The sequence below is a fragment of the Molossus molossus genome, unplaced genomic scaffold, assembly GCF_014108415.1.
Source record: "Molossus molossus isolate mMolMol1 unplaced genomic scaffold, mMolMol1.p scaffold_m16_p_1, whole genome shotgun sequence".
NCBI lineage: Eukaryota > Metazoa > Chordata > Mammalia > Chiroptera > Molossidae > Molossus > Molossus molossus.
Window position 1 is genome coordinate 219,288,934 of NW_023425344.1, and position 24,371 is coordinate 219,313,304.

At 45.5% G+C, this 24,371-nt stretch overlaps 1 protein-coding gene across 1 annotated transcript; it reads right to left on the minus strand.

The window, feature by feature from the left end:
* Nucleotides 1–3,339: 3,339 nt before the first annotated feature.
* On the minus strand, nt 3,340–3,627 carry LOC118616821 (60S ribosomal protein L39-like). Its single transcript, XM_036242267.1, has one exon. The coding sequence runs from the start codon at nt 3,620–3,622 to the stop codon at nt 3,467–3,469; it is 156 nt and encodes a 51-aa protein (XP_036098160.1). The 5' UTR covers nt 3,623–3,627; the 3' UTR covers nt 3,340–3,466.
* Between the last annotated feature and the right edge of the window lie 20,744 nt (nt 3,628–24,371).

Here is a 24,371-nt window from a genome sequence, read left to right on the forward strand (position 1 = left end):
CACCCAATATAGGAGCACCAACATATATTAAAAATCTTCTGGAGGACTTCCAAGGAGAAATCTACAGCAATATAATCATAGCAGGGGACTTCAACACCCCGTTGACAGCACTGGATAGATCCTCTAAACAAAAAAATTAGCAAGGAAACAGAGACTCTAAATGAAGCACTAGACCAAATGGATTTAATAGATATCTATAGAGAATTACACCCCAAAACTACAGAATTCACATTCCTCTCAAGTGCACATGGGACATTCTCAAAGATAAACCACATGTGTATATGTACCACAGCTTTTTTTTTTTTTCATCTCTCTGATGATTAGTGATGTTGAGCATTTCTTCATATGTCTTTTGGCCATTTGTATGTCCTGTTTGGAGAGGTGTCTATTCAGCTCCTCTGCCCATTTTTTAATTGGGTTCTTTGTCTTCCTTTTGTTGAGTTGTATGAGCACTCTATATATATTGGAAATTAATCCCTTATCTGATACATCATTGGCAATGATGTTGTCCCATACAGTGGGTTGCCTTTCCATTTTGATGATTGTTTCTTTTGCTGTGCAGAAGCTTTTCAGTTTGATGTAGTCCCATGTGTTCATTTTTTCCTTTGTTTCTGTTGCCTTAGGTGATGTATCAGTGAAAATTCTGCTCTGTATGATGTCCAAAATTTTGTTGCCTACATTTACTTCTAGAATTTTTATGGATTCATGGGTCACATTTAAGTCCTTTATCCATTTTGAGTTTATTTTTGTGTATGGTGTAAGTTGATGGTCTAGTTTCATTTTTTTTGCATGTAGCTGTCCAATTTTCCCAACACCATTTATTAAAGAGGCTATCTTTACTCCACTGTATGATCTTGCCACCTTTGTCAAATATTAATTGAGCATATTGCCTTGGGTCCATTTCTGGGTTTTCAGTTCTGTTCCACTGGTCTATATGCCTGTTCTTGTGCCAGTACCAGGCTGTACAATGGAGTACTATGCAGCGGTAAGAATGAAAGATCTCTTATCCTTTGAGACGACATGGAGGGACCTGGAAAGTATTATCCTAAGTGAAAGAAGCCAAGCAGAAAAAGACAAATACCACATGATCTCACTTATATACGGAATATAATGAACGTAACAGTCTGAGGAATACAGTAGACCCAGAAACATGGAAGTAGGGCACAGACTGACATCCCTCAGAAGAGGGGGTGGGGTTGGGGTGGGGGGGGTTAGGGGGGGGGGTGGGAAGAGATAAACCACAGAACTTATATGCATGTATGCATGACCAATGGACAAGGACAACTAAGCCGGGGACGGGGCGGAGGTGGGGTGTGGTGGGGGGTGCCAATGGGGTAAAAAAGGTAAAATATCTGTAACAAAAAAATAAATAAAAAATTTATTAAAAAAAATAATAATTAAATCAAACCAATTTCTTTAATAAGCTAATGCAACATGGAAATCTATTTTAAAAGGGTGAGGGGTGTCTTCCAAACTTATTGGTTATGGAATCTTTCTTTCTCTCTCTTTTTTAATGGGCCCTTTTGTGGGACTAATGTTTCAGGGAACATGACTTATTGATAAATACCGCTGAAAAATAATTGGAGATTTATATATACACAATGGGGAGAGGGGAAAAACCCTGCTACTTGAAAAACTGGTAGTAGAATTTCTCTCAGAGGGAAACCTGCTTTTTGTTTCACAAAACACGTTAGTTAGGTCCTTCGGTCATGAAAAGTTAGGTTCCAGGAAACCAAGAGAGTGTTAAATAACTCTGCGTGGTACAGTGAGGGCAATTTGGAATTTGGGGCTAGTTTAGAGGGACGGATTGAGAGGCGAACAGGACAGGAAAAGGAGGAGATGAGAAGGGTACACTGGAGCTTGAGAAGAATCAGAGAACCTGGTGGGTGAGGTTGGCCAGTGAGAAACTTCCTACTGCAGAGAGGGCTATACATCAGAACAATGACGCCCAGACTAGCTAGATAATTCGTGGAGCCTGTTGCAAAGTGAAAATGTTCAAAATGAAGCAAAAGGTGCTGTGGAGGTACTTTCCTTCTCCTCCCTCTTTCTCTCACCCTGTCCAGGAGCACGGATCCTTCCAGGCACTGAGGCACCTGTACGTGCTGTCCACTGCTGGCTGCAGGCTGCCTCTCTCACCAGCCTCTACAGGGAGATGCTCTGCCCAGGTGGGGGGTGGGGAAGTCAGACCAAGCATCTCCCCTTCCCATTGTGCCCACCACCGAAAACCATGGTGGATTGAAGAGAGGCAGGGAGTGGAGGGCTGGTCATTGGGCGAGGGTTGGGAAGGGCCTGGGACACCCAGCAGAGATGGGAGGTGGTTGGATGGCAGTGGGAGGTCTAGGCAAGAACCTGACCCCGGAAGGCAGGGAGTTGGTGGGAGGCAGGCCTGAGCGTGCGTAGAGGCTCCGAGGCCCTGGCACATGCACCACTGACCTCTCAGACTTCACTTACAAAAACAGATTCAAAGGTAAAATATTAAGCATTTCAAGATGACCGCAGAGCATGAAACTGCAAATTTGGGATCCTTCTGAACACAGGGCCTTGTGAGACTGCATTAGTTGCACACGCACGTACCCAGCTCTGATGATGCCTAATCACTTTGACTTTTTAAAAAGGAATTATCCCCACACCTTTATTTCCACACCCTTGGTAAAAAGTTGCTGCATGAACAGCCTTGTGTTGGGCCAGCAGTTGCCTTGGCAAATTGAAAGCTGATTTCCCTGTTTGGGTCCATGCCAGCTGAGGAAACAAAACAGTAGTAAGCAGGCAAGGCTAGGAGACTCATATTTCAGCATAAACAAGAAACAGGACGAGAGGTGACCGTGAGAACACAGTCCCACTGGGAGCATGCAGACATTTTGGGTTTCCAACATGCAAGCGACCAGGGCCAGCTGGAGCACTTGGAGACAGCCAGCTGGCCAACACTTGGGTTTCCCATAGTGTGACTTATGTTTATGGGGAACATGTTAAAAATATGTAAAAATCATCTGAGGATATTTAGTAGTCTATTTTTACTGTGTGCATTTCTCTATGCTAGGATTAAATTGAACTGTGGTCTTGTGTTCCTTTAATTTGTCACTCTTAATCACTAGTGATAGGAATCGGCAGAGAGGGATGGTAATAAATCTTAGCTTAAGTTCTGGTCCTACTTTGTGCCTTAGCTTCCATGTGACTTGAAGGAGAAGCTGGCCATATCCCAAGAGTCACCTTCACCAAATAAAGAATATACAATGCATCTTTTTTTTTTAATTTTTTTATTATTATTTTTTAGTTCTAAAGTTCTCACATTTATTACTGAACCAATCTACTGCAAAAAAAAAAAAAGAAAGAAAAATCATGCCTCCAATAATTTCCCAATTAAAATGCCCAACTGTCCAGACAGTAGTGATATTTTCAGTGATTATGGTAAGATGCAGGCAAGCTGGATACAGCATAAATGTGTGAGCCATCTCTCAAGTGTGATTCCTTATAGACTCAGTTTGGTTCTTCTCCAATGTCTCCTCTTGGAGTTGTACCTGATTTTATTACCAGTTTTCATCTGAATCCACTGGGGAATGGGCCAATTCTGCTTTTGTTTCTTGCCCAGGAACCTCTTGATCCTGAAAGTCTTATGAGAAGACATGGCGAAAGAGAATCAACCGCACACACCATGATAGCGGAGAAAGAGAGCTACAGTGCCTCTTTTACTAACAAAATTCTAAGACAAGGGGGAGTAGAATCATAGTTGCCCAAGCAACCTGGCTTTGATCAGAATAGATTGATGGAGAACCTGGGGAAAAAGGGGTAGTGACCATGTTTAGTTCATCTGCTCAGGCTGAAGACACTGAATAAATAAAAAATAAGTAACTGATATAAACCACTATTTATTGAAAACTTTCCAAGCATCAGGCATTCTGCCAAGTCATTCTCATGCATTATCTCACTTAATTGCCACATTGATTGCACGAGGCAAATTATCTCCTATTTTATAGATGAGAAAATTGAAGCTCAAGTTATACTTGTTTATGGTCACACAGCCAGTAAGTGCCGAGTCCTGATCAAACCCAGGCCTGTCTGCTTGCAAAGTCCAACCTCTTCGGTCATGTCTAAGAAAATGAGTTTATGCAGGCTTTTGCCAAGAGCTAAAACTCTTCTTACCCTTAAATATCCATATCCAGGAGGTCCTGAAGCTGCTTAGAAGTTTTTTTAGTAGTAGTCCTAAGACAAATCACTCTTCCAAACACCAAACATAAAATAGATTCTAAGGAGAGGATCAGTGGTACTGGTGTCTAACACTATTCCTTTGATTTGAGGTGTTTCACATCCAAGTTGAGGACTGATAACATGTTTCTAATGCCTCATTATATCCTCAGCGTCTTACATATAGCAGTTATTCAATAAATGCTAAAGAATGTAATGCTTAGAGAAGAACCTTATAATTGTTGTTCATCTTGAAATGTTTGGTAAATAATGTGATATTCAGCTGTTTTAGGACGTAATAACTTATAAGGAAAATTTTGGCTATAATTTGGTATTGAGTTAATCTGTGATTATTTCAATTTTAATTTTTAAAATATTTTTTTCTTTATTGATTTGAGACAGAGAAGAAGTGAGAGAGAGAGAGAAACAGAAACATCAATGAGATAGAACATCGACTGGTCACCTTCTGCATGCCCCCTCACTGTGGATCAGACCCACAACCTGGGCATGTGCCCTGACTGGGAATCAAACCAGTGACTTCTTGGTGCATGGGTCGATGCTCAACCACTGAGCCACACGCCCAGGCTAATCTGTGATTTTTAAAAAATGATATTACAATGAGATATCACCTCATACCTGTCAGAATGGCTGTCATCAATAAGTCAACAAACAAGTATTGGCAAGAATGTGGAGAAAAGGGAACCCTTGTGCACTGTTGATGGGAATGTAGATTGGTGCAGCCATTATGGGAAACAGTATGGAGGTTCCTCAAAAAATTAAAAATGGAACTGCCTTATGACCCAGCAATTTCACTTCTCGGTATATAATCTGAAGAAATTCAAAAGAATATATACCCCTATGCTCATTACAGCAATATTTCCAATAGCCTAGATAGGAAGCAACCTAAGTGGTCATCAATAGACAAGTGGATAAAAAAGTGGTGGTACATACAATGGAATATTACTCAGCCACAAAAAGAATGACATCTTACCATTTGCGACAGCATGGATGGACCTAGAGGGTATTATGCAAAATGAAATAAGGCAGAGAAAGACAAATAGCAAATCATTTCACTTATATGTGGAATCTGAAAAGCAAAATAAACAAAATAGAAACAGACTCATAGATGGAGAGATCATACTGATGGTTGCCAGAGGGAGGGGGATTGGAAGGTTGAGTGGAAAAGGTGAAGAGATTAATAAATACGAATTGGTAGTTGCAAAATAGTCACAGGGATGTAAAGTATGACATAAGAAATATAGTCAATAATATTGTAATAACTATGTACAATGCCAGGTGGGTACTTGAAATATTGGGGTGACTACTTTGTAAAGTATATGATCGTCTAATCACTATGCTGCACACCTGGAACCAATACAAAACTATTTTTAAAAACATTATAGAATAAAATAGTATTTAAATAAAAGTGATTTGAAATGAAAGAGTAAACATTTAAAAAAATTATCCAGCTCACCCTCTTTATTGTATAGGAAGGTAACAGGCTCTGGAGGGGACAAATGGCTGACCCAAGTCTCCTACTCAAGACTCAACAGCTGACTCTCCTGCTACTTCATGGAGTTTAAAGAAGCCCTTCAGGTTCAGTCTAGATACTTGGAATTTGTCCTCTCCTTCAAGCTCCACATGCACTTGTCACCAGGTTCTATCACCTAAGTGTCTCATGAATCCGTCCCTGTCTTCCCTTTCTCATGGACACTGCCTATTTTCACATAGTCCAAGTTTCTCATTTGGGCTATTGCATTAGTCCCCACGCTCCAATGCACCCTGAGCACTTGGGTGTGGTATTTCCAAAAATGAAAAGGTGGTTTTGTCTCTCTTTTGCTTAAAATCCCCCGAGGCTCCCGAGTCTAGACCAGCTTTCCCAGAACTTCCTGTGATAATGGCAATATCCACTATGGCAGTCACTAGCCACGTCGTTACTGAGCACTTGAAATATGGCTAGTGTGACTGTGGAGTGACGTTTTTAGTTTTAATTAATTTGAATTCCTGTATGTGGCTAATGACTACTGTACTGGACAGTGCAGGTCTGGAAGAAATGCAAATTATTAGCATGGCCCACAGAGCGCTTTGTTTTGCCGCATGACCTCTCTGATCCTCATTTCCTACAGCTCACCCTTCCATCCTCTGAGCTCCAACAGAACAGCTTGCTTTCTTCTAGATGTGCACACTATGTTCTTTCAGGTTTTTGTGTTTTTCCTCCTGGCATACCCTATCCTGCTTTTTTGTCTGGCTAAGTTCCTATTCAGTTTTCTAGATTCAGCTGAAATACCTTTTCCTCAGTGAGGCCTTCCTGTACTGCTGCAGGAAGAATTCATATTCCTCCTCTGGTCTGCGTCAGGGCCACGGCGCCACTCCAGGGGGCACCATTTACACTGGAGTCCATCCACGCAAGTGACACTTTCTGGGTTTGTGCAGGGCACAGTATATGCAGATCTCATGGTGGTCAAAGTTCAAACTTTAAAAAAAAATATATGTTGCTCTATGGATATTATACTTTTATCCAGTTCTTTCATTCATTGTTCAGGAGGCACTGCACTTGGCTTGCATATAACTGTTTTCTTTTGTTTCTATGTCTTACTCCTGTGCCACTCTGTGCCAGAGTTGGAAGTGACCTTGTATTCCTAAGACCTGGCATAGTGCCTGGCACATAGTAGAAACTCAAATTTCAGTTATCACTGTGTATTAAATGTGAGTAATTGCATAAAGTACAAACTTTGCTGCTAGCTCTTCAGTTCAGAAATCACTGTGTAAATAATGGTTGGCATCATGGTCAGTGAGTAGTTATGCCACTTGTTTTAAATCTGTGGGTTATTGGTTACTGGGCATCTATTTGTTATTCAGTTTATACACAGACAGCAAAGTGCCTGGTTGTGTTGCCTCCTTGTCTCCCAGTATTAAACTCACGTGACATTTTACAGAAATGGTTATTCAAAAGAGGGCCATGGCCAATAAAGATGTAAGTGCAGCAAAGAAATGAAGAGTGCCCAGCCGGTGTGGCTCAGTGGATTGAGTGTTGCCCCATGGTCTGAGAGGTCCTGGTTCAATTCCCAGTCAGGGCACATGCCCGGGTTGCAGGCTCAGTTCCCGGTGGGGGATGTGCGGGAGGCGGCTGATCAAAGTTTCTATATCTCTCTCCCTTCCTTCCTCTCTAAAACATCAATAAAAACAGGTTTAAAGAAGAAGAAATGAAGAGTGATAACACTGGAAGTGAAATTGATGTGATTAGAAGATAGGAAAATGGCAACAGCAAAACAAAGATAGGATGAGATCAAACCCTGCATGAAGCTGTGGTACAAGTATTGAAAAAGGCTGATGAACATAAAAGCAAACTAAAGTCACTTCAACATCTTCTGGAGTAAGTTGCAGTAGGAACAGAAAGCTGCTATGGTTGAAATGAAGCATCTAGTTCTGCTTTGGATTACATGCAGCGTGGCAGTAACTTTTACTCCCTTGTGCAAACAGTTTTGCAGGATTTGAATCTCATATGAATGGAATTAGAGGCAAAAATAGCTGGCCACAGGAATATTGACACTGCCACCCTTAGAGAGACTCTAGTTATGAGGTCGGAGGAACTTAGAAGATGGACTTATTGGTATAAATGAGGAAAGTGGTTGTGACAAAAATGAGGATGATGTCCCAGGGAAAGTGACATCAGCAAAAAAGAAAACAACAAAAAACCCTTGACATGAAAGGACACTTAGACATAGTTCACAACATTGAATGTGCAATGGATAAAATGTTGGAATGATCCAAAAGACCAGGAAAATTTATCAAGGCATATACATGATACTCGCTCAGTATTGTAAATTTTATAGTTATATAATGAGAAAAAGAAGCAAGCACTATTCTAACTACTCTTGTTAAGGTCTTTTACAAAGAAATAGAACACATTCATTCTCAACATTCCTCATGTTTTAAATAACAGTGTACTATATAAATATTAGAGTTACTATTCAAAAAATATCACTCTACATTTATAACAGAGGGTTTTTAATGTTTTGACAAAAAATTTAAAGGTCATGAGACAATCATAAAATTTCCAACTTACTATGAAGGTCACTTTGAATGGTGTCAGCTTGCACAGTCATTTTCATGGTCTGGCGCCTCCATGCTAAGTGGCGGCTGCCTGTACTTCCTCGTGGAAGAGTACACATCAGACTGTTGTTTTAAATTGTGGTAAAATATACACAACATATGCTCCATTTGTAAGTGCACAGTTTAATGACATTTAGTACATTTACAATGTTGTGTAACCATTACCACTATTTATCTCCAGAACTTTTTTATTATACCAAGTTGAAATTGTATGCTCATCAAACACAACTCCCCATTGCCCCCTCCCCAACTCACTCCCCAGCTTCTGGCCACCACCTTTCTACTTTCTGTCTCTATGGGTTTGCCTATTCTAGGTACCTCATATAATTGGTAGCATACACTATTTGTTCTTTCGTGTCTGTCTTGTTTCACTGAGCACAATGTCCTGAAGGTTCATCCATGTTGTAGCATGTGCTAACATTTCATTTCTTTTTATGGACAAATACTGTTCTATTGTACATATATGCCATATTTTGCTTATCCATTCACCTGCTGATGGACACTTGAGTTGCCTCTACCATGTTGCTACAAACATGGGTGTCCTATAAGAGACTTTTAAGAGTGATCATCTCTGGAAAGTGGGACCAGGGCTCAAAGAGTACTATTACTTTTCCCTTTAGATCCTTGTCTACTATTTCATTTTTTAAAAATTAAAAGGCCGTGACATTTAAAAAGCACATGTATAATAACATATAATATTGGAGAATTGGAAAATCCTACCATACCATATAGGATTGGGGTAAACGTGAACATTATGTGTGAAGGCACCACGCTTGGAGCTGGAGGACAGAAGGCACATAATGCCTCCTACTCACATGGGAGGCAGAATCCCAGATTTTCCCCTTTGAAGAGATGGCATGGGAGGGCCCGAGACTGGCAAGATGGTAGAGCTCAAAGGGAGAAATTATGGGGTTGTATTAGCATTTGCTTTGGTGAGCTGTTTGGAGGCTGCTACCTCCATGTTGGTCCCTTTCCAAGAAATCCAAGGCCTGGGGCTGCTCCAAGGCCATCTCAGCTTCCCATCTGCACGTCCATCTGGGCTTGTCCTCCTCAACCGCCCGCACTAGGTCTCATGCTCAAACCCCTTCACCAGAAAGTCCCTGTCCTGCTGTACCCTGAGACTCTGCCAATATGGTCACTACTCATAACAGGTTTCTGTGTTCTCTCCTGGACATATAGTTGCACTATAAATGTAAAAAAGAAAATTTTTTTTCAAGGATTACAAGGAATGGCAAACCATTGGTACTTCTCCAGTTCCTGTGGCAGATACTTGCTAACTGATTCAAACATCCTCCTGCTGAGCCCAGAAAAGGCCTCAGAACCTTTTAGGGGAAAAAAATCTGCTCTCAAAAATTTGGAGTTGTAATGAAACCTATTTGCCATCCCTGTGACCCAAAGAGTGACCTTCTTGGTCTAAATTTCAGGTATTGGGGCAGGGGTGTGAGACGAAGATTTAGGGGGCAGGCCTTGCAGCACCCCTAAACTCATGCCATGGAGTTAGGGGCTCCTCACTGATGCATCACACCTATAGAGGCTGAGCACCTGTGATCCTTTCCTGATTTGAAGATAGAAAGGTCCCCTTGTGAAAACTGAGCTAAAAGGGAGGCCTCAAGCCGCCAGTGCTGGGTCTGTCTCATGACACCACAGCTAAGCCCTAGGACTGTGAGATGCATCACGGCAACCGCGCACCTTCCGCGCATCTCCTGGGAGGAGCAGGAAGGCGTGTAGCCTAAGTCACAGCCATGAGGAGGTCTGGCAAACTCAAGGCTCTCTCTCCCTGCTTCTGCTGGCCCTTCCTGTGATAATGAGTCCCAGTCCTTGCATATCCCATCTGGGAGGGGCAGAGCCAAAAAAAAAAAAGGAAACAAGAAATAGAAAAATCAAATTTTCTGCTTTGTCACAATGAAACACGTTGTGTTGGTAGGAGGACCTGGAGGCCCATGCTCTGAGGGTTTGCCTTGGCTGGCTGAACAGGGTGGGGGTCTGGCTACCGACTTCCTAGATCAACCCAGTGGGTCTGGCTACCGACTTCCTAGATCAACCTGTGCGTACTGAACACTCTAGGCGAAGCCATTAGCACCCTAGCAATGGCAGTTTTAAAGTTTGGTTTTCTGGATCTTTGTTGTCTTAGGACTGGAGATGCACCTTCCACAGGGGCTGGACTTGGGAGACCAGGCTCTGTTCATTCAGATGCTCATCCACCTGTTTACTATGCGCCCGGCACTGCGCTAAGTACTTTACAACATCACCTCTCTCAATCCTTACAACAACCCTGAAGGGTAGGAGCTCTCATTATTGTATAGAAGATGAAATGGAGGTTTAGAGAGGTTAAGATATTTATCCGAGGTGACTCTTAAGGGAACAACCAGGGCATGGATTTGAATCTACACGACTAATTCCAAATCCTTGACTCTTAACCACTAGGCCACTTGAAAAAATGACTTTTTCCTGTGGAACTTTTGATGATAACTCTGTGAACATGATGGGCAGCTGTCTGGTGGGTTACACTGGAGAGATATTCTAATCCCCCAAAACAGGGGTGGGGAACATCCAGCCCACAGGCTGAATAAGGCCTGAGAAATCAATACCAGCTGACATCACACGCCTCCCCAAACTAGCCTGACCAAATATCACAGGCTAATTTTTAAGTTGATAATTTTGTATGGCCCGCCAATGATGTTATAAATATCCAAATGGCCCTTGACAGGAAAAAGGTTCCCCACCCCTGCTAGGCATTGCCTGTCAGATTCCCACCCCACCCCCCTCTCTCCTTCCCTCCCTTTTCCTTCCCTCTGTGTGCCTGTCTCCACCTTAAACCCCCTCTCCTTCCCTCTCCTCCAAACTGTTGATGGCTTCTGTGAATGGGAATCCTTGCACAGTTCAGCTGGCCCAGGCGAACCCCGCAGAGCAGGGGGACCCTGGTCCTCCTCACCTGTGTCCTCCAGGTGCAAGGACCCTGTCTCCCCCAGCTCTGGCAGCAGCCTGCTGACATCCAGCTGCTTGCTGTGTTTGAAGCTCTCAGCCTGAAGGCTCTGGTGGCTCTGGGGACAAGGGGGCAGAAGGGGAGGTCCCCTCCCAGCAGCGGGACAGACAGGCCTAGCAGAAGCAGTGGCCGCACTGGGTGACTACTGGGTCTTGGAAGTATTTGAGGCAGATGCAGCAGGTGACTTCCTCCTTGGGGTGGGGAGCAGGTCAGCAGCAGCCATGGCTTTGGAGGCCAGAGGAACAAAAGGGCTGTGTTACTCTCCTCGTCCCCATGCCCCCTCCATCATCTCTGAGCTGTGGCTGCCCAGACCGGCCTTCACAAGTCATCTGAGCTTTTCGGCTTTTGGTTCCTTTCAGTTTCCAGTCGGAAGCTGCTTCTCCCAGTTCTGCCGCAGGAACCGGGACGGAGGGAGACCGTGAGGTGGGGAGCTGCAGGGATGTCCCCCTCATTACCATTCCATGGGCCCGAGGGGCTCCCCACCTGTGAGGTCAGGGTCTTTGGGAAGGGCTCTGCCTCCACTGCTGCGTGAGCCCAGAGTGGCTTACTGACCCCACAGAGCTCTGGCTGCTCCCAGGGCTGGGGGAGGGCCCAGAAGTCTGGTTTCCTGAGGGTGAGGAAGGACTCTAAGAAGTTGGCAGGGTGACATTGTCTGAGTCACATCGCAAGAGAATTTGGAAGAAGTGCTTTTCTAAAATTTCCCTTCCTAGGGAATTATTTTGCATTCACTAGGGAGACGAGATAGTGGGGCGGGTGTGCTTTCCCAGGGACAGCGGGGGCTGTCGCTGACGGTGACCCCTGAGCCAGATGGAGGAGAGACGGGGATGAGGGATAAGTGCACATCTGGGTTCTGGTGGCAGCTGCTGAAGGATGTAATTAAATTATCCGGATCCTCTCAGGGCTGGGCGCTCCTGCCTGTATATGGAGCACCGCTCTGGAAGGGGAGGCTGTGTGCGTGTGGGGGGAGGGGCGGGGGGAAGAGGGCGGACGGGGGGGGGGGGGGGTGTCTCGTCCTGTTTTGAAGTAGTTCTAGCGCCTTGGGCTGGAATCAGAGAATCGCGGTCCTTAGGCACTGGGGGGTGAGCCTACAAAGAGGAGATGATAAAAAGGCAACGTGCTTCGCCAAGACTGAGCGGCGCATGGCCCGCCACCTTCTCCAGGTGGAAGGCCTGAGAGGGGTGCTGGTTAAGAGGTGGGGAAGGCCTCAGGGTTGGGCCAGAAGCTCAGCTCACTGGAGAGAAAGGTCCCGGCTGCTCCGTGCAGACTTTGGAAGGGCTGCGATCAATAGGACCGTAAACTTTCAGCGAAACAGACAGTTGGCAACAGGGGTGTGGGCTCAGCCAGACTGCTGAGTGGCCTGTTCCATGAGCCCCTTCTCTCCCATTGCCATTTCCAGAGTACTTACCACATCCCAGGCAATATTCTGGAATTGCAAGCATTCTTTTACAAATGACCTCTGGAGCCACCTTCTTCAAGCTCAGAAGGTAGAGGACTTGCTTGAGGCCAAACTTCCTGGGAAGCAGTGAAGCCAGGGTTCAAGCCCAGGTCAACCTGAGGTCAAGGCCCAGGTTTTTTACCATGAACCCTAGTGACCGGGCACACACTGTGAGGGACTCTGGAGCAATAAGACAGGACTTGTCCTCGGGGTGGGGCTAACTATCCTCCCAGGAGAGAGAAGTCACTGAGACTTTTTCTTCCTTGCAGCAGTGGGAGGACCTTATTTGCTCCTTGCACTTCTCTGTGTCTGGGGAGAAGCAGTGGCAAGAAGCTGCTGGACTTGGACGGGGCATTTGAGGGGAGAGCGTTGCCCTGGTTTTCACACATTCTAGCCTGAAACATCTGGACTGGAAATATTTAGCCACAAGCTCTTCTAGTACACGCAGCCACCAGAAGTGACATTTCAGACTTGGCTTTTAGGACACCTTCCCCCAACAGTGTCCTTTAAGCCATGTGAGCATCTGCTGTCTCTCCCAAGGGGTTGGGGACCTGAAGTCACCCCTACTCTGAGTTGGACTGGAATATTGGAAAGTCGGGAGGAGGTGGACTCAGGTGGAGGGCCAGCTGTCATCATTATAGAGAAGAGACCCACGCAGTTTCTGACAGCCAAGAAACACCTGTTTGGGGGCTGAAGCGAGGGAAAATCTCAGTAATGTGGATGGAAAGATGACATTTCGTCAGATACCTAGAGAAGCCAGCGGAATAAATTTGCACTTATGTTCTACATGGGTTCCTCTGGTGATTCATGGGTCAGCCACAGAAAAAATGTGTGAGGTTTGCGAAAGTATTTCCTATAGCAAATTAGGTTGTGTACTGAACAAGTCCCGGCGATGGGTATTTTAACAACACGGCTGCAGCAATATAGGCTTTGCTAAGTGAAAAGCTTCCCTGGCTGGTGTGGCTCAGTGGTTGACTGTCAACCCATGAACCAAGAGGTCGCTGCTTTGATTCCTGGTCAGGGCACATGCCCAGGTTGTGGACCAAATCCACAGTGGGGGGCATGCAGGAGGTGGCCAATTGATGTTCTCTCTCATCGATTTCTCTCTCTCCCTTCCTCTCTCTCTAAAATCAGTAAAGAAAAAAAAATTAAAAAAAAAACAAAGTTCCCAATTTTGATCTTTAAAAATTCATTTGACAAATTAGAATAGGCAGACAAGGCGATTCATAAGGGTGGACGGTCTTTCCAAGATGGCCTGCAGAGGAAAATGTCTGAAGGGCTCTGTGAGGAAGAACTGGATCTGTTTCATGGTCTCCTTACATGGGGCAAGTCGGCCTTGTTTTAAGTTGTTTGTTTTTTTAACTTCACCCAAGGACATTTTTGCATTCATCTTCAGATAGAGCGGGAGGGAGAGAGGGAGGACGAGAGAGAGAGAGAGAGAGAGAGAGAGAGAGAGAGAGAGAGAGAGAGAGAGAAACATCCATGTGAGAAAGATACATCGACTGGTTGCCACCCACATGACCCCAACCGGGACCAGGGACAAACTGCAACCGAGGTACGTGCACTTAGCAGGAACCGAACAGAGACTCTCTGGTCCGCAGGCCGACACCCTAACCGCTGAGCCAAACCGTCCAGGGCTTGTTTCAAGTTTTTTAGTAGGAGACTAACTCACCCTCTTTCCCACTCAGGGAGGGAGAGAAATGCCAATGTCAGGTCTGCAGGTTGGTGAAGGGAGACACCACTACCCTTGACTCGTAAGTATCCTCACCCTTTCCTTTAACAAAATTGTACGTGTATCTACACATAGAAGAAAGAGAGCCGGTGAAAGTACCAGCTGTGGCTGATTTTAATTCTTTTATACCCAAATATATTTTTCAAAATTTCCACAAAGAATACGTGTTTCATTTATGGGGAGAATAGAAAATGTAAATACCTCTCAGGTAGACAAATAACAAACATTTATATAACACTGTAATTTAAAAAGTCCTTTTCACACCCATTCTAATTTAATCCTCTCAACAGCCGTCTTGATGATTATTTCTATTTAGGCTGCAGAACACACACCTCAGGAGGTTTAGAAACCTTCTCAAAGGCATACAGCTCGAAGCAGCTGAGCAGAGCAGACCCATGCTTCTTGCTGTGGCTTTCTTGCCGTCAGGAGACTGGGATCTCGGGCTGCACAGACTGAGGCTGCAGGAGATCTGAGGGCAGGTCGAGGGAGAAAGCAAGGGAAATGCTAACCTTCTGAGAGGTGCAGGTTTGGCAGCTGCTGTTTGGATAACCGGGGTCATGATACTTCTGGTTTGGTTTGGTGGGCCCCGGAATGATTTCTGGGCTCAGTAGAAAGTGCCCTCAGCAGATTGGTCCTCTGGGGCCCCTAGGAGCTGAGTTTGGCTCTGCCTGGCTTACCTCTCTAGCTGGAGACGATTGAGAACTGCTTCCCCAGGTCACGCTGTTACTGGAAGGGGACCAGGCTGGAGCGGGTCGGCCTCAGGTGTAGCGTGTGGGTTCTTGACTTCTTGCAGGAAAGATTTCACAGCACAAGTCCGGATGATTTTCAAAGTACGTTTATTAAATCTGAGGACAGTGAAACAAGGAAGAGCCCAGGACAGAAGCAGCAGCAGGAGAGCCTAGGCGGGGCTGCTGTGGCTCCCTAGAAATGTTATAGGAAAGAAATGCGCCAAGGTGGGGCTGCTGTCGGCGCACTGGAGAGCCAGAGGAAAGGGGTCTCAGGGACAGGTGCAGGGGGTGAGCCAGGAGGAGCTGCTGCTGTCCATTGCTCCCCTGGTTGCAAATCTTGTGGGGTCCCTTAGAGTTTAGGAGATGCATGCCTGTGGGGGAAGAAGAGGGGTAAGTAAAAGACGTGGACTCCCAGGAGGGAAAGCATGTCCTGGGTCATTTGTCTTGAGGGTTTAGTTTTGTTTTTACAGTTGGTGGTGACTGGAAGATAGTTCTCTGTTAAAAAGAACTGGGCTGTTCTTGGTTGCCTGGGGCCACAGATGCCACATAGTGGTTGATGTTCTATTATCAGAACTGCCTATAAGTCTCCTATTTTATGTCTATTTCATATCAAGGCAACAACAACAAACAACAATGCTGATGTTTACCTTGCTCTCATCCACCAAAATTAGTGTGAAATAAACATGCTTGAAGACTGTTAAACCAGGCATTAGACACTATCTAGATTCTAGATTCTACCACCATGCATTTGTTTATAAGTTGCTTTCATATGATTCTTTAGTTGTTTCCTATTAAAATGATCATTTACAATTTTATTTATTTTTTTTGTGGTACGTGCCCCTAGCGGGAACCGAACCTGGGACTCTCTGGTCTGCAGGCTGATGCTCAACCGCTGAGCCAAACTGGTCAGGGCTCCATTGATTTTTAGATAGAGTGGAAGGGGTGGGGAGGGAGAGAGAGAGAGAGAGAGAGAAACACTGATATGAGAGAGACATATCAATTGGTTGCCTCTCCTGCACAATCCAGACTAGGAGTGGGGATTGAACATGCAACCCAGGCACATGCCCTTGGCCAGGAATCGAACCTGTGACTCTTTGCTCTATGGGCCAATGTTCTGTTGAGCCAAACTGGCCAGAGCTTTCTTCTTCTTCTTCTTCTTCTTCTTCTTCTTCTTCTTCTTCTTCTTCATCTTCATCTTCTTCATCTTCTTCTTCTTCAAGGCTGGAAGTTTGGAGGTCTTAGGAGAGAATCTCAACAGAATATTCATCATCTTTATGATGATGTGCCAAAATAAGATTTATTCCCTTAGCTTCATCTGTCCTTGGGTATGGTTGGCACAACTGGTACTAACTCTATTTCTGCTATCTATCTCCTTGACTCGGGTGATTTAAGCTATTTACCCTCTAGTTAGGGAGCAGAAGAGATGTGTAAATCATTTACTCTTAAGTGTCCTTGATTAGGGAAGATAGGATTTTCAATTTACTAGATGGCTGTAAACTGCTTGGCCAGTTAACTACCTGTCTCGGTTTCTCTATTCCTTGTCCTGGCTTACTAGCCTGTCTCAGTGCATGGTTCTACACGTTCCTCCTTCTTGGGCCCAAGGCAGAGCCTTATTCCTCGTGTGTGTGACAAAGTGAGCGGCACAGGGTCTAGGGCCGGCCAGCTTCCTCCACCAGCAGATCCTGAGACGCTCTGGGAGCCAGGAGGTGCCCTGTGCTGGGGCGGGGCCTCCAGGCCGAGGCAGGCCTGCGAACCCATCTGTGGGGCTGGAGTTTGGAGAGGAGGTAGAGTGTGAAGGAGGTTCTCTTTCAGAGCTAGGTCATGATATTCTGGATAGTCCCTCTTTCCACAGTTGGTTAGAAAGGAAAAGAAATGGAAAGAGGGAGGGAGGAGAGGAAGTGGGCCTTTGGCTAGAGCCACCGAGTATGCTGGGAGGACACTCCCCATTCTCTGTTTGGGGTCAGCCTTGCTGGGGTGCGGCTGATCTGTCCCTGTTCACGGATGAGCACCAGCTAGAGTAATTCTGGAGTCCAGTCAGTTGGGAAGCAAGTATACACTTTTTTTTTCTCGAGATAAAAAGAAGTGACATATTGGGGCCAACTCCCACCAGATTGCAAGAGGCCCTTTGTTAAATTTTCAGCAATCTTCATGAAATCATGAAGTGAATCATCATGTTAGTAGCTTGAAATTGGTCATAATGAGAGTATTTACACCATGGAAAATGGCAAACACTACAAATCAGGGCTTCCCTCTGCCAGAGAGGTGGTTAAACATTTACTTGCAGCCCTGGCTGGTTTGGCTCAGTGGTTGGACCAGAGAGTCCTGGGTTCGGTTCCCGCTAGGGGCACATACCAAAAAAACAAAAAAAAACCAAAACAACGTTTACCTGCATACCCCTGGGCAGGAGTCTCAGGTACCTCATGGTTTGGGGTTCACTGTGGTCTCTTGAGGGAGATGATGACAACAATGTGAGGTTTGGCTTCCTCTCTGTGATGTCATGATGGGAAGTGGACTGATCTTTGCCTGCGGCTTTCTCTGTTTTGCGTTTCCTATACCTAAATCACAGAGGGTGGGCTTGGCTGGAACGGGACGGCCCCTGTCCTCCACGAGGAGGAATCTCTCTGGACTACGTGGCAGCGAGTACAACGCCCAGGACAAAGTAAGCACTAGAAACAGTTGTTCAAGGGAGCTGAGGAAATCATTATCACCTGCTATCAGTTTCATAATTTTCCTGACCGTCGTCAGCAGAGGGCACTACAGGACTAATGGTTTGTGAGTTACAGCTTCCTCGGATACTCTCTCTTTAAAAGCAAAAAATACTCATTAATTTGAATGAATTAGGAAGGGGCCAAACTGAATTGGTGATTTTTAGGTAAAGCATCTGTTTTCAAAAAAGAAAAAAAATAGTAGTAGAGTTCAGTGCTAATAGTGAACAATGCTGCTGTACTTGACAATTTGCAGAAAGCACTTGGCCTACATCGTCCTGTGTAATTCTCACGCCAACGCTGCAAAGCAGGTGGACGCAGCACAGTATAGTAGGTGGCTGTGTGGGCTCTGGGGTCAGCGTCTGGGCTTCAAATCTTGGCTCTGTCAATCACTGCTCTCTGACTAGGACAGGTCACAAAACTCTCCTGTGCTTTGGGATAACACTGGTATTTGACCTTGGGCTTGGTGTGAAATGAGAAGATGCACACATAGCACTTAACAGATTGCTTTGCAGGTAATAAGCACTCGGCAGATGTTAGCTCTTACTATTCTTGTTACAACACCAGGCACCTGATCTGAGTGTGAAGGAAATGCTGAAGGTCATATCACTAGTGAGGGCAAAGGCAGGACACAAGTCCCACCCTTTCCCACCCAGGGTCTGGGCAGATTTGCCGATTTTTCAAGAGAATCAAAGACTCCATATTTTTATGTGAAATATCCCAATTAATAGATATTGTCCACTAATTTTTAAGTTTTGTAAAACTTAACTGCGGAAACAAAATCAAACGTTTGTAGGCTGCATCCACTCTGGGTACCAGTTAGCAATCACTGGATAAGCCTTGGTGTGGGGGTGGGGGGAGGGGGAGGTGGGGGTGGGTAGGGCAGTCATGACACATGGTCCATATTCCCAGGGGAGACAAGAGTAATCCCACTTCAGTCTGGAGAGCCTTGTCTAAAGCCAGTGTATTTTGCTCAATTATCATTTTCTCCCTTTGGCTGAGTTAAGTAGCAGTCTGCTTTTTCTGTAAAGAATCAATTCCTTGTCTAAGTAGTGCTGGAAGCTTCTGAAGGGAGAATCGGAATGACTGGAATCTGTCTGTGACCCTGTGGTGTGACTCCAGGCAAGTTTCAGCCACTTCCCACCCTCTTGCACCAACACACCCAATGCAGCTGGGTTTCTGCCCTGTTAAGATCAGCAGTGGCTGTTCTCCCCTCTGTTCAGAAACTTGTTTGGAGAAGGAGGCTCCAGTTTCTAAGTGCCATGCCAGGAGCTGCCTCATTGGGGTACATTAGACCCTCCCCACCCTACCCCCCATTTTGAATTATTTTCATTGCTTGTTGTTTTTTGACATTCAGGAATCTTTGGCCCGGCCGGTGTGGCTCAGTGGTTGAACGTCGACCCATGCACCAAGAGGTCACTGGTTTGATTCCCGGTCAGGGCATATGCCCAGGTTGTGGGCCAAATCCCCAGCGAGGGGCATGCAGCCAACTGATGTTCTCTTTCGTCGATGTTTCTATCACTCTCTCTTTCTCCCTTCCTCTTGTGCTGGCATGTTTATAACCCCATATTGATGATTAGTAAATTATTGTGTTGCTCCATAATTGATGATTGGGAAAGTCACTGTTTGCCCTCTAGCTGAACCTGTTTAGTAAAAATAACCTCAGTAAATTGGAATACTCCCTGAGCCAAGAAATTGTTGGGAGCCGGCGACCTGTCTGACAGAGTCCACAGAGCCTGGAGGTCTTGAGTCAGAGACTTGACCACAATCTCAAGGAATTAGGCTTGCTGTGTTTTTGTGCAGCTTGGGGCTAAGTGTGACCCAAGGTACCTTGAAATATCTGGGTGTGCCTGGGTGTGCCTGGGTGTGCCAGTGTGTGCCTGGGTGTGCCTGGGTGTTCCTGTTATCTATAAAGCAAACTAACTCTATGCAGCATTGCTGTGGCCCTGGGCATTATATCAAGAAGATCCTATTTTCTGTAAGGTATAAAAGGCATGTAATAAAGCATATCAGGGCTGATTCCGAAGACTCTGTCACAGGGGTGTTCGGAATCAGACACCGGCCGGCTAATAAACGGCTCGTATTTGGACTTCAGTTCTCTAATGGTCTTTCTTTGACTGTCGCGCCACAACATTTAGAGGCCCCAGGGCTGGTCTCCGAGAACTCGGGATCAGTTGCCAGCCGGCTTTGCTCACTATTTGGCTTTAATTTGGCTCTGGTGGTCTCTCGGTTCTCTCGTGCCACAACACTCTCTAAAAAATCAGTAAAGAAAAAAATAAAAAGAATCATACATGTCTGTGGTGTAGTCCATGCAGCAAGAAGTGTGCCATTTTCGGCCCTCGGAGAAACAGATGCCAAGACAGAATTAGGTATGCAATAAATGTACTGGGGAGAACATCTGTGAAGGATAAAGGGTGAGGGAGGAGGGGGAGGAGAGGAGAGCCTTTAGGCAACAATACATGCCTGACACTTGCCGAAGGAGGGAGAGCAGGAAAGAGGGTTGGGTAGGAGGACAAGCACAGCTGCAAGAAAATCTTGGCCAGGCTGCTGGGAAGCCTGAGAGCCGCCTCTAGCGCCCCCTGCCGGCCTCGGTGTGAACGCGGCAGGGATCCGGAGGCTGCCAGGCTGGAGGCTGTCTGCTCCACGCCCCTTGCAGCGGGTTCTCTCTAAGGGAGATCTGAGAGGTGCTCTCATGGCTGCCACAGTCAGCAAGATTCCCAAGATTCCATAAATGTGTGGCATTACTTATTTTTACACAAAAAGAGGGAGCAGATGTGGGGTTTCAAAGTTAGTCCTAGGTTTGTGGCTCCACCACTGTGCTGGCTGTGACCTTAGGTAAGGAGCTAAATTTCCTTATCTGTTCAATAAAAATAGCAAAAGTAACTTTCCTATGGAGTTGTTGTGAGAATTAGAATGTATGTCAAGTGCTTAGGACAGTGCCAGGCACCTCACAAGAATAAATAGTTTTACTTTGGAATGTACTATGAGATAAAATATCCAATAACCTTTTCTTTGATGTTTAGAGTTCTTGTCTTCTAAGAGGACATCGTTAAGGTGAGTCCTGTCAGTAGATCAAGTGAGGATGCATTCATGGACAATGCCAACTGCAGCACTCTCCCACCAACTCGGTAAGGTAGGTTCTGTTATTGTGCCATCTTATAGATGAGCAAACTAAGGCCCAGAAGTGTCTGGCGATTTGATGGAGCAAGTGACTTGATCAATCAGATCATTGCAATGCACCCCCTTGGCTCAGGGATGGGCAGGAGACACAATCAGAACCAAGGAGATATGAGATTGGCCAGAGTAACTGCAAAGATGTTGGGCTCTTTTACTAATGAGCTTGAACCAGGAAGGATGTGAGGCTGGTGATGCTGAAACTGTCTTACCTCCACAAAGGTAAGCACCTTGAGATGATGCAGAGGCAGAAATAGTTGACTAACACAACACTCATTCAAACCCTTTCTTCCATAACTGCTGGAGGAAGTTGCTAATTATCGCTCAATATACTCCCACCCTTCATGTTAGAAACAGAACTCCTCAAGTTTTAGCTAGACATATTGATACCCAAATTCTGCACTTTCCAGATTCCCTTGCAGCTAGTTGTGATCATGTGACTAGATTCTGACCAATGGGATATGAGCAGAAAAGAAGTAGAAGTGCTGAGTGCCATTTCTGGATTATATCCTTAAAAAACTTCTTGCTCTTACCACTCAATGTGTCCCTTTCACGTCGATGTTTCTCTCTCTCTCCTCCCAACTCTATCTGAACAAAATATGGAAAAATGTCCTCGGGTGAGGATTAAAAAAAAAAAAGCTTCTTGCTCTTCTCTTCTTCTGTTTCCCCTCCTGGCTAGAAAATGACAAAATGGACAAACAGTTAGACCCTGTGATGCAGAGGCAGAATCATCCCACAATCCTGGGTATTGCTTCTCTTTGACTGTTATATGGAGGAAATAAAACAAAAACAAAACCCATCTCTACTGCAGGGGCCAGAAAAACCTAAAAACATGCTTTCCTAGCCTCCTCAGTGGTGAGGTGGTCGTGTGCATGTGACCCTGATGTGTTCAGTCAGTTGGAAGCAGAGATCATCTGGGGGCTTTGGGGAAGGATTTGCTTTTCTGGATAAAAGAATCAGATACAGCTACTTCTTTCTGTCTTGAATGCCTGGAGCTGGAGCAGTCCTGTGACCCTAAAGAGGGTGGCGCAGAAATGAAGAAAGAAGCTGGATTCTTGATAACATAACTGAGCTACTGTGAAAATAGGCATAGTCATGTCATCTATGCGTATTCTGGTTCCTTGTTATCTGAGAAAAATAAACTTATCTCTGTTAGGTGGTAGTTGAGGTTGCTACACAGGGCCTCCGAGCCTCCCTCTCACAGCCTCCTTTCCTCCCTCTGCAAAAGGGTCAGGGTCCAAATGAGCTCCATCCTTCCTCTGTTCTGGAAAGAGGTGATGATTAAGTCCACAGCCTCAGTGTGAGGCAGGCAAAGTTGGAGGGTACCTCATTTATGGAAACAGGGACTCCAAGAGACAGAGCTACTTCATGGGGGTAAAGAGCTTAGCTGCTCTGGCCTTTGGCGGCCTGGGCCCTGGAGCCACCACAAAGCTAGCTCGCTACCCCTGAGGCAGGTGGGCGGACCTGGCTCAGGGGTCAGCCCAGAGTAGAGACTTAGCTGGGGGATGAGGGCTGGAGGCTGAGCTACCACCAGCCTTTCCAGCCTCTGTGGAGACCCAAGTGAGCACACCATCTTCCCCACTTTTGGGGGTTTTGTTTTGGGGTGTTTTGGTGTTTTTTTTTCTTCTTTTTTAGCACTTGGCCTACACCAGACAGTGAAGCCCCACCTGGTCAGCTGCACAGGCGCCCATGCACTAGCCCAGGGCAGCCTCGTGGCGGCTTGTATGGTTTAAGGAATCAATTTTAAAAAAAAAAAGGAGCTCTGGCCGGTTTGGCTCAGTGGTTAGAGAGTCGACCTGCGGTCCTGAGAGACCTGGGTTCGGTTCCCGCTAAGGGCGCGTACCTCGGTTGCAGTTTGTCCCCAGACGGCCCTGGTTGGTCGTGTGGGTGGCAGCCGCTCGATGTGTTCCTTTCACATCGATGTTTCTCTCTCTCTCTTTGTTCCTCTCTCTCTCCCACTCTACCTGAACAAAAAAATGGGAAAATGTCCTCGGGTGAGGATTAAAAAAAAAAAAAAAAAAGGAAGGTGTTTAAAGGTTTTTGTTTTTTCTGTCTTCATCTCCTCTCAGATTCAGAACGCTCAGTTATGGCCTAAATTCCAGGAGAGGGGCTCCCCAGCCTGACCCCTTCTTGCTGACAGTCACAAAGATGCCAAATGGGACAGGCTGGATGGGAACTGAGAACCCCCACCTCCCAGGCCTGTAGGGTCCCCCCACCTTCTTGAAGGAGTCAGCACCTCACTCCAATAGTGAGTGAGTGTCTACTGCGTGCAGTGCTTCCACTAGGCAAAGGGGGGCTGATGGTCTAATGGGGGCCCTTTGCAAGAGGCCAGTGTGAAAGGAACCGGGAGTTCTGGGGCCTGCCCCTGCTGTTGGCTGGAGTGGAGATGGAGACTTCTTTTTGTTTGTTTTAATTTAAAGACACAAAGGCCTAAAGAAATGTTATCTTATAATTTTTTTTTTTAATTTTTGAAGAGCTCATTTAATGAATTGTGCACAATATAATACACATATATAGCTCTATATTTGGGGAGGGCACTGTCTCTTTTTTTTCTTTTTCATTTTAAAAATGAAGTATTGTTGCTTTTGTCTGTGGTGCAACCATCCAGCTCCCAGCTGGCTAAACTTTGCTTCCGGTGGTTAAAGACAGGAAACCAGTGGGGTCTGCAGGACCCGGAGGTGGACATGCTGCCCGCTTAGTGTGAGGGGTCCTTGCCCACCTGCCCCGGTCCCAGAGGCTGTGGGTGGAGAAGACGGCTTATTTCGGGTATGGGTTTTGGTTCTGTTCTGTATTCTGTTGTTTCTGGGCCGGGGGAAGGGGCTTTGTGCTGATTACTCTTGTTCTGTATGTTTTGTTCTTCAATATTGTATCAATGCCAGGAAGGGGGAGTGAAAAGCCTCCTTTGCTCCCCAAATAAACTGTCACATTCCAAAGCTAAAATAAATAAATAAACCTATCTCTGGATTTCTTACATGAGAATAACAAATCACACTTTGTTGAAGCCTCTATTAGCTGAGTTTTATCTTATTGCAACCAAAACACCAAAACATCAGTAGAACTTGGTGTGACAGAGTCCAGATGTCAAGGATGCCATCTGGTCTCCTGCACAGAGCTGGGCCTGAAACTAGTCACACCTCTTGCCTTTTCAGGTATAAGAAACCTCAAGTTCTCTTTTTTGCTTTAACAGTTTAGGTTGGGTTTTCTGTTGCCAGAAACGGGAAGACTCCCCACACAATCATTAACAAATAGCCACATAGATTGTGTTTTTACCTCCTCTCAGTCCCTCCTCCAAATTTTGAAAAAAATGAGTAAAATTAAAGGG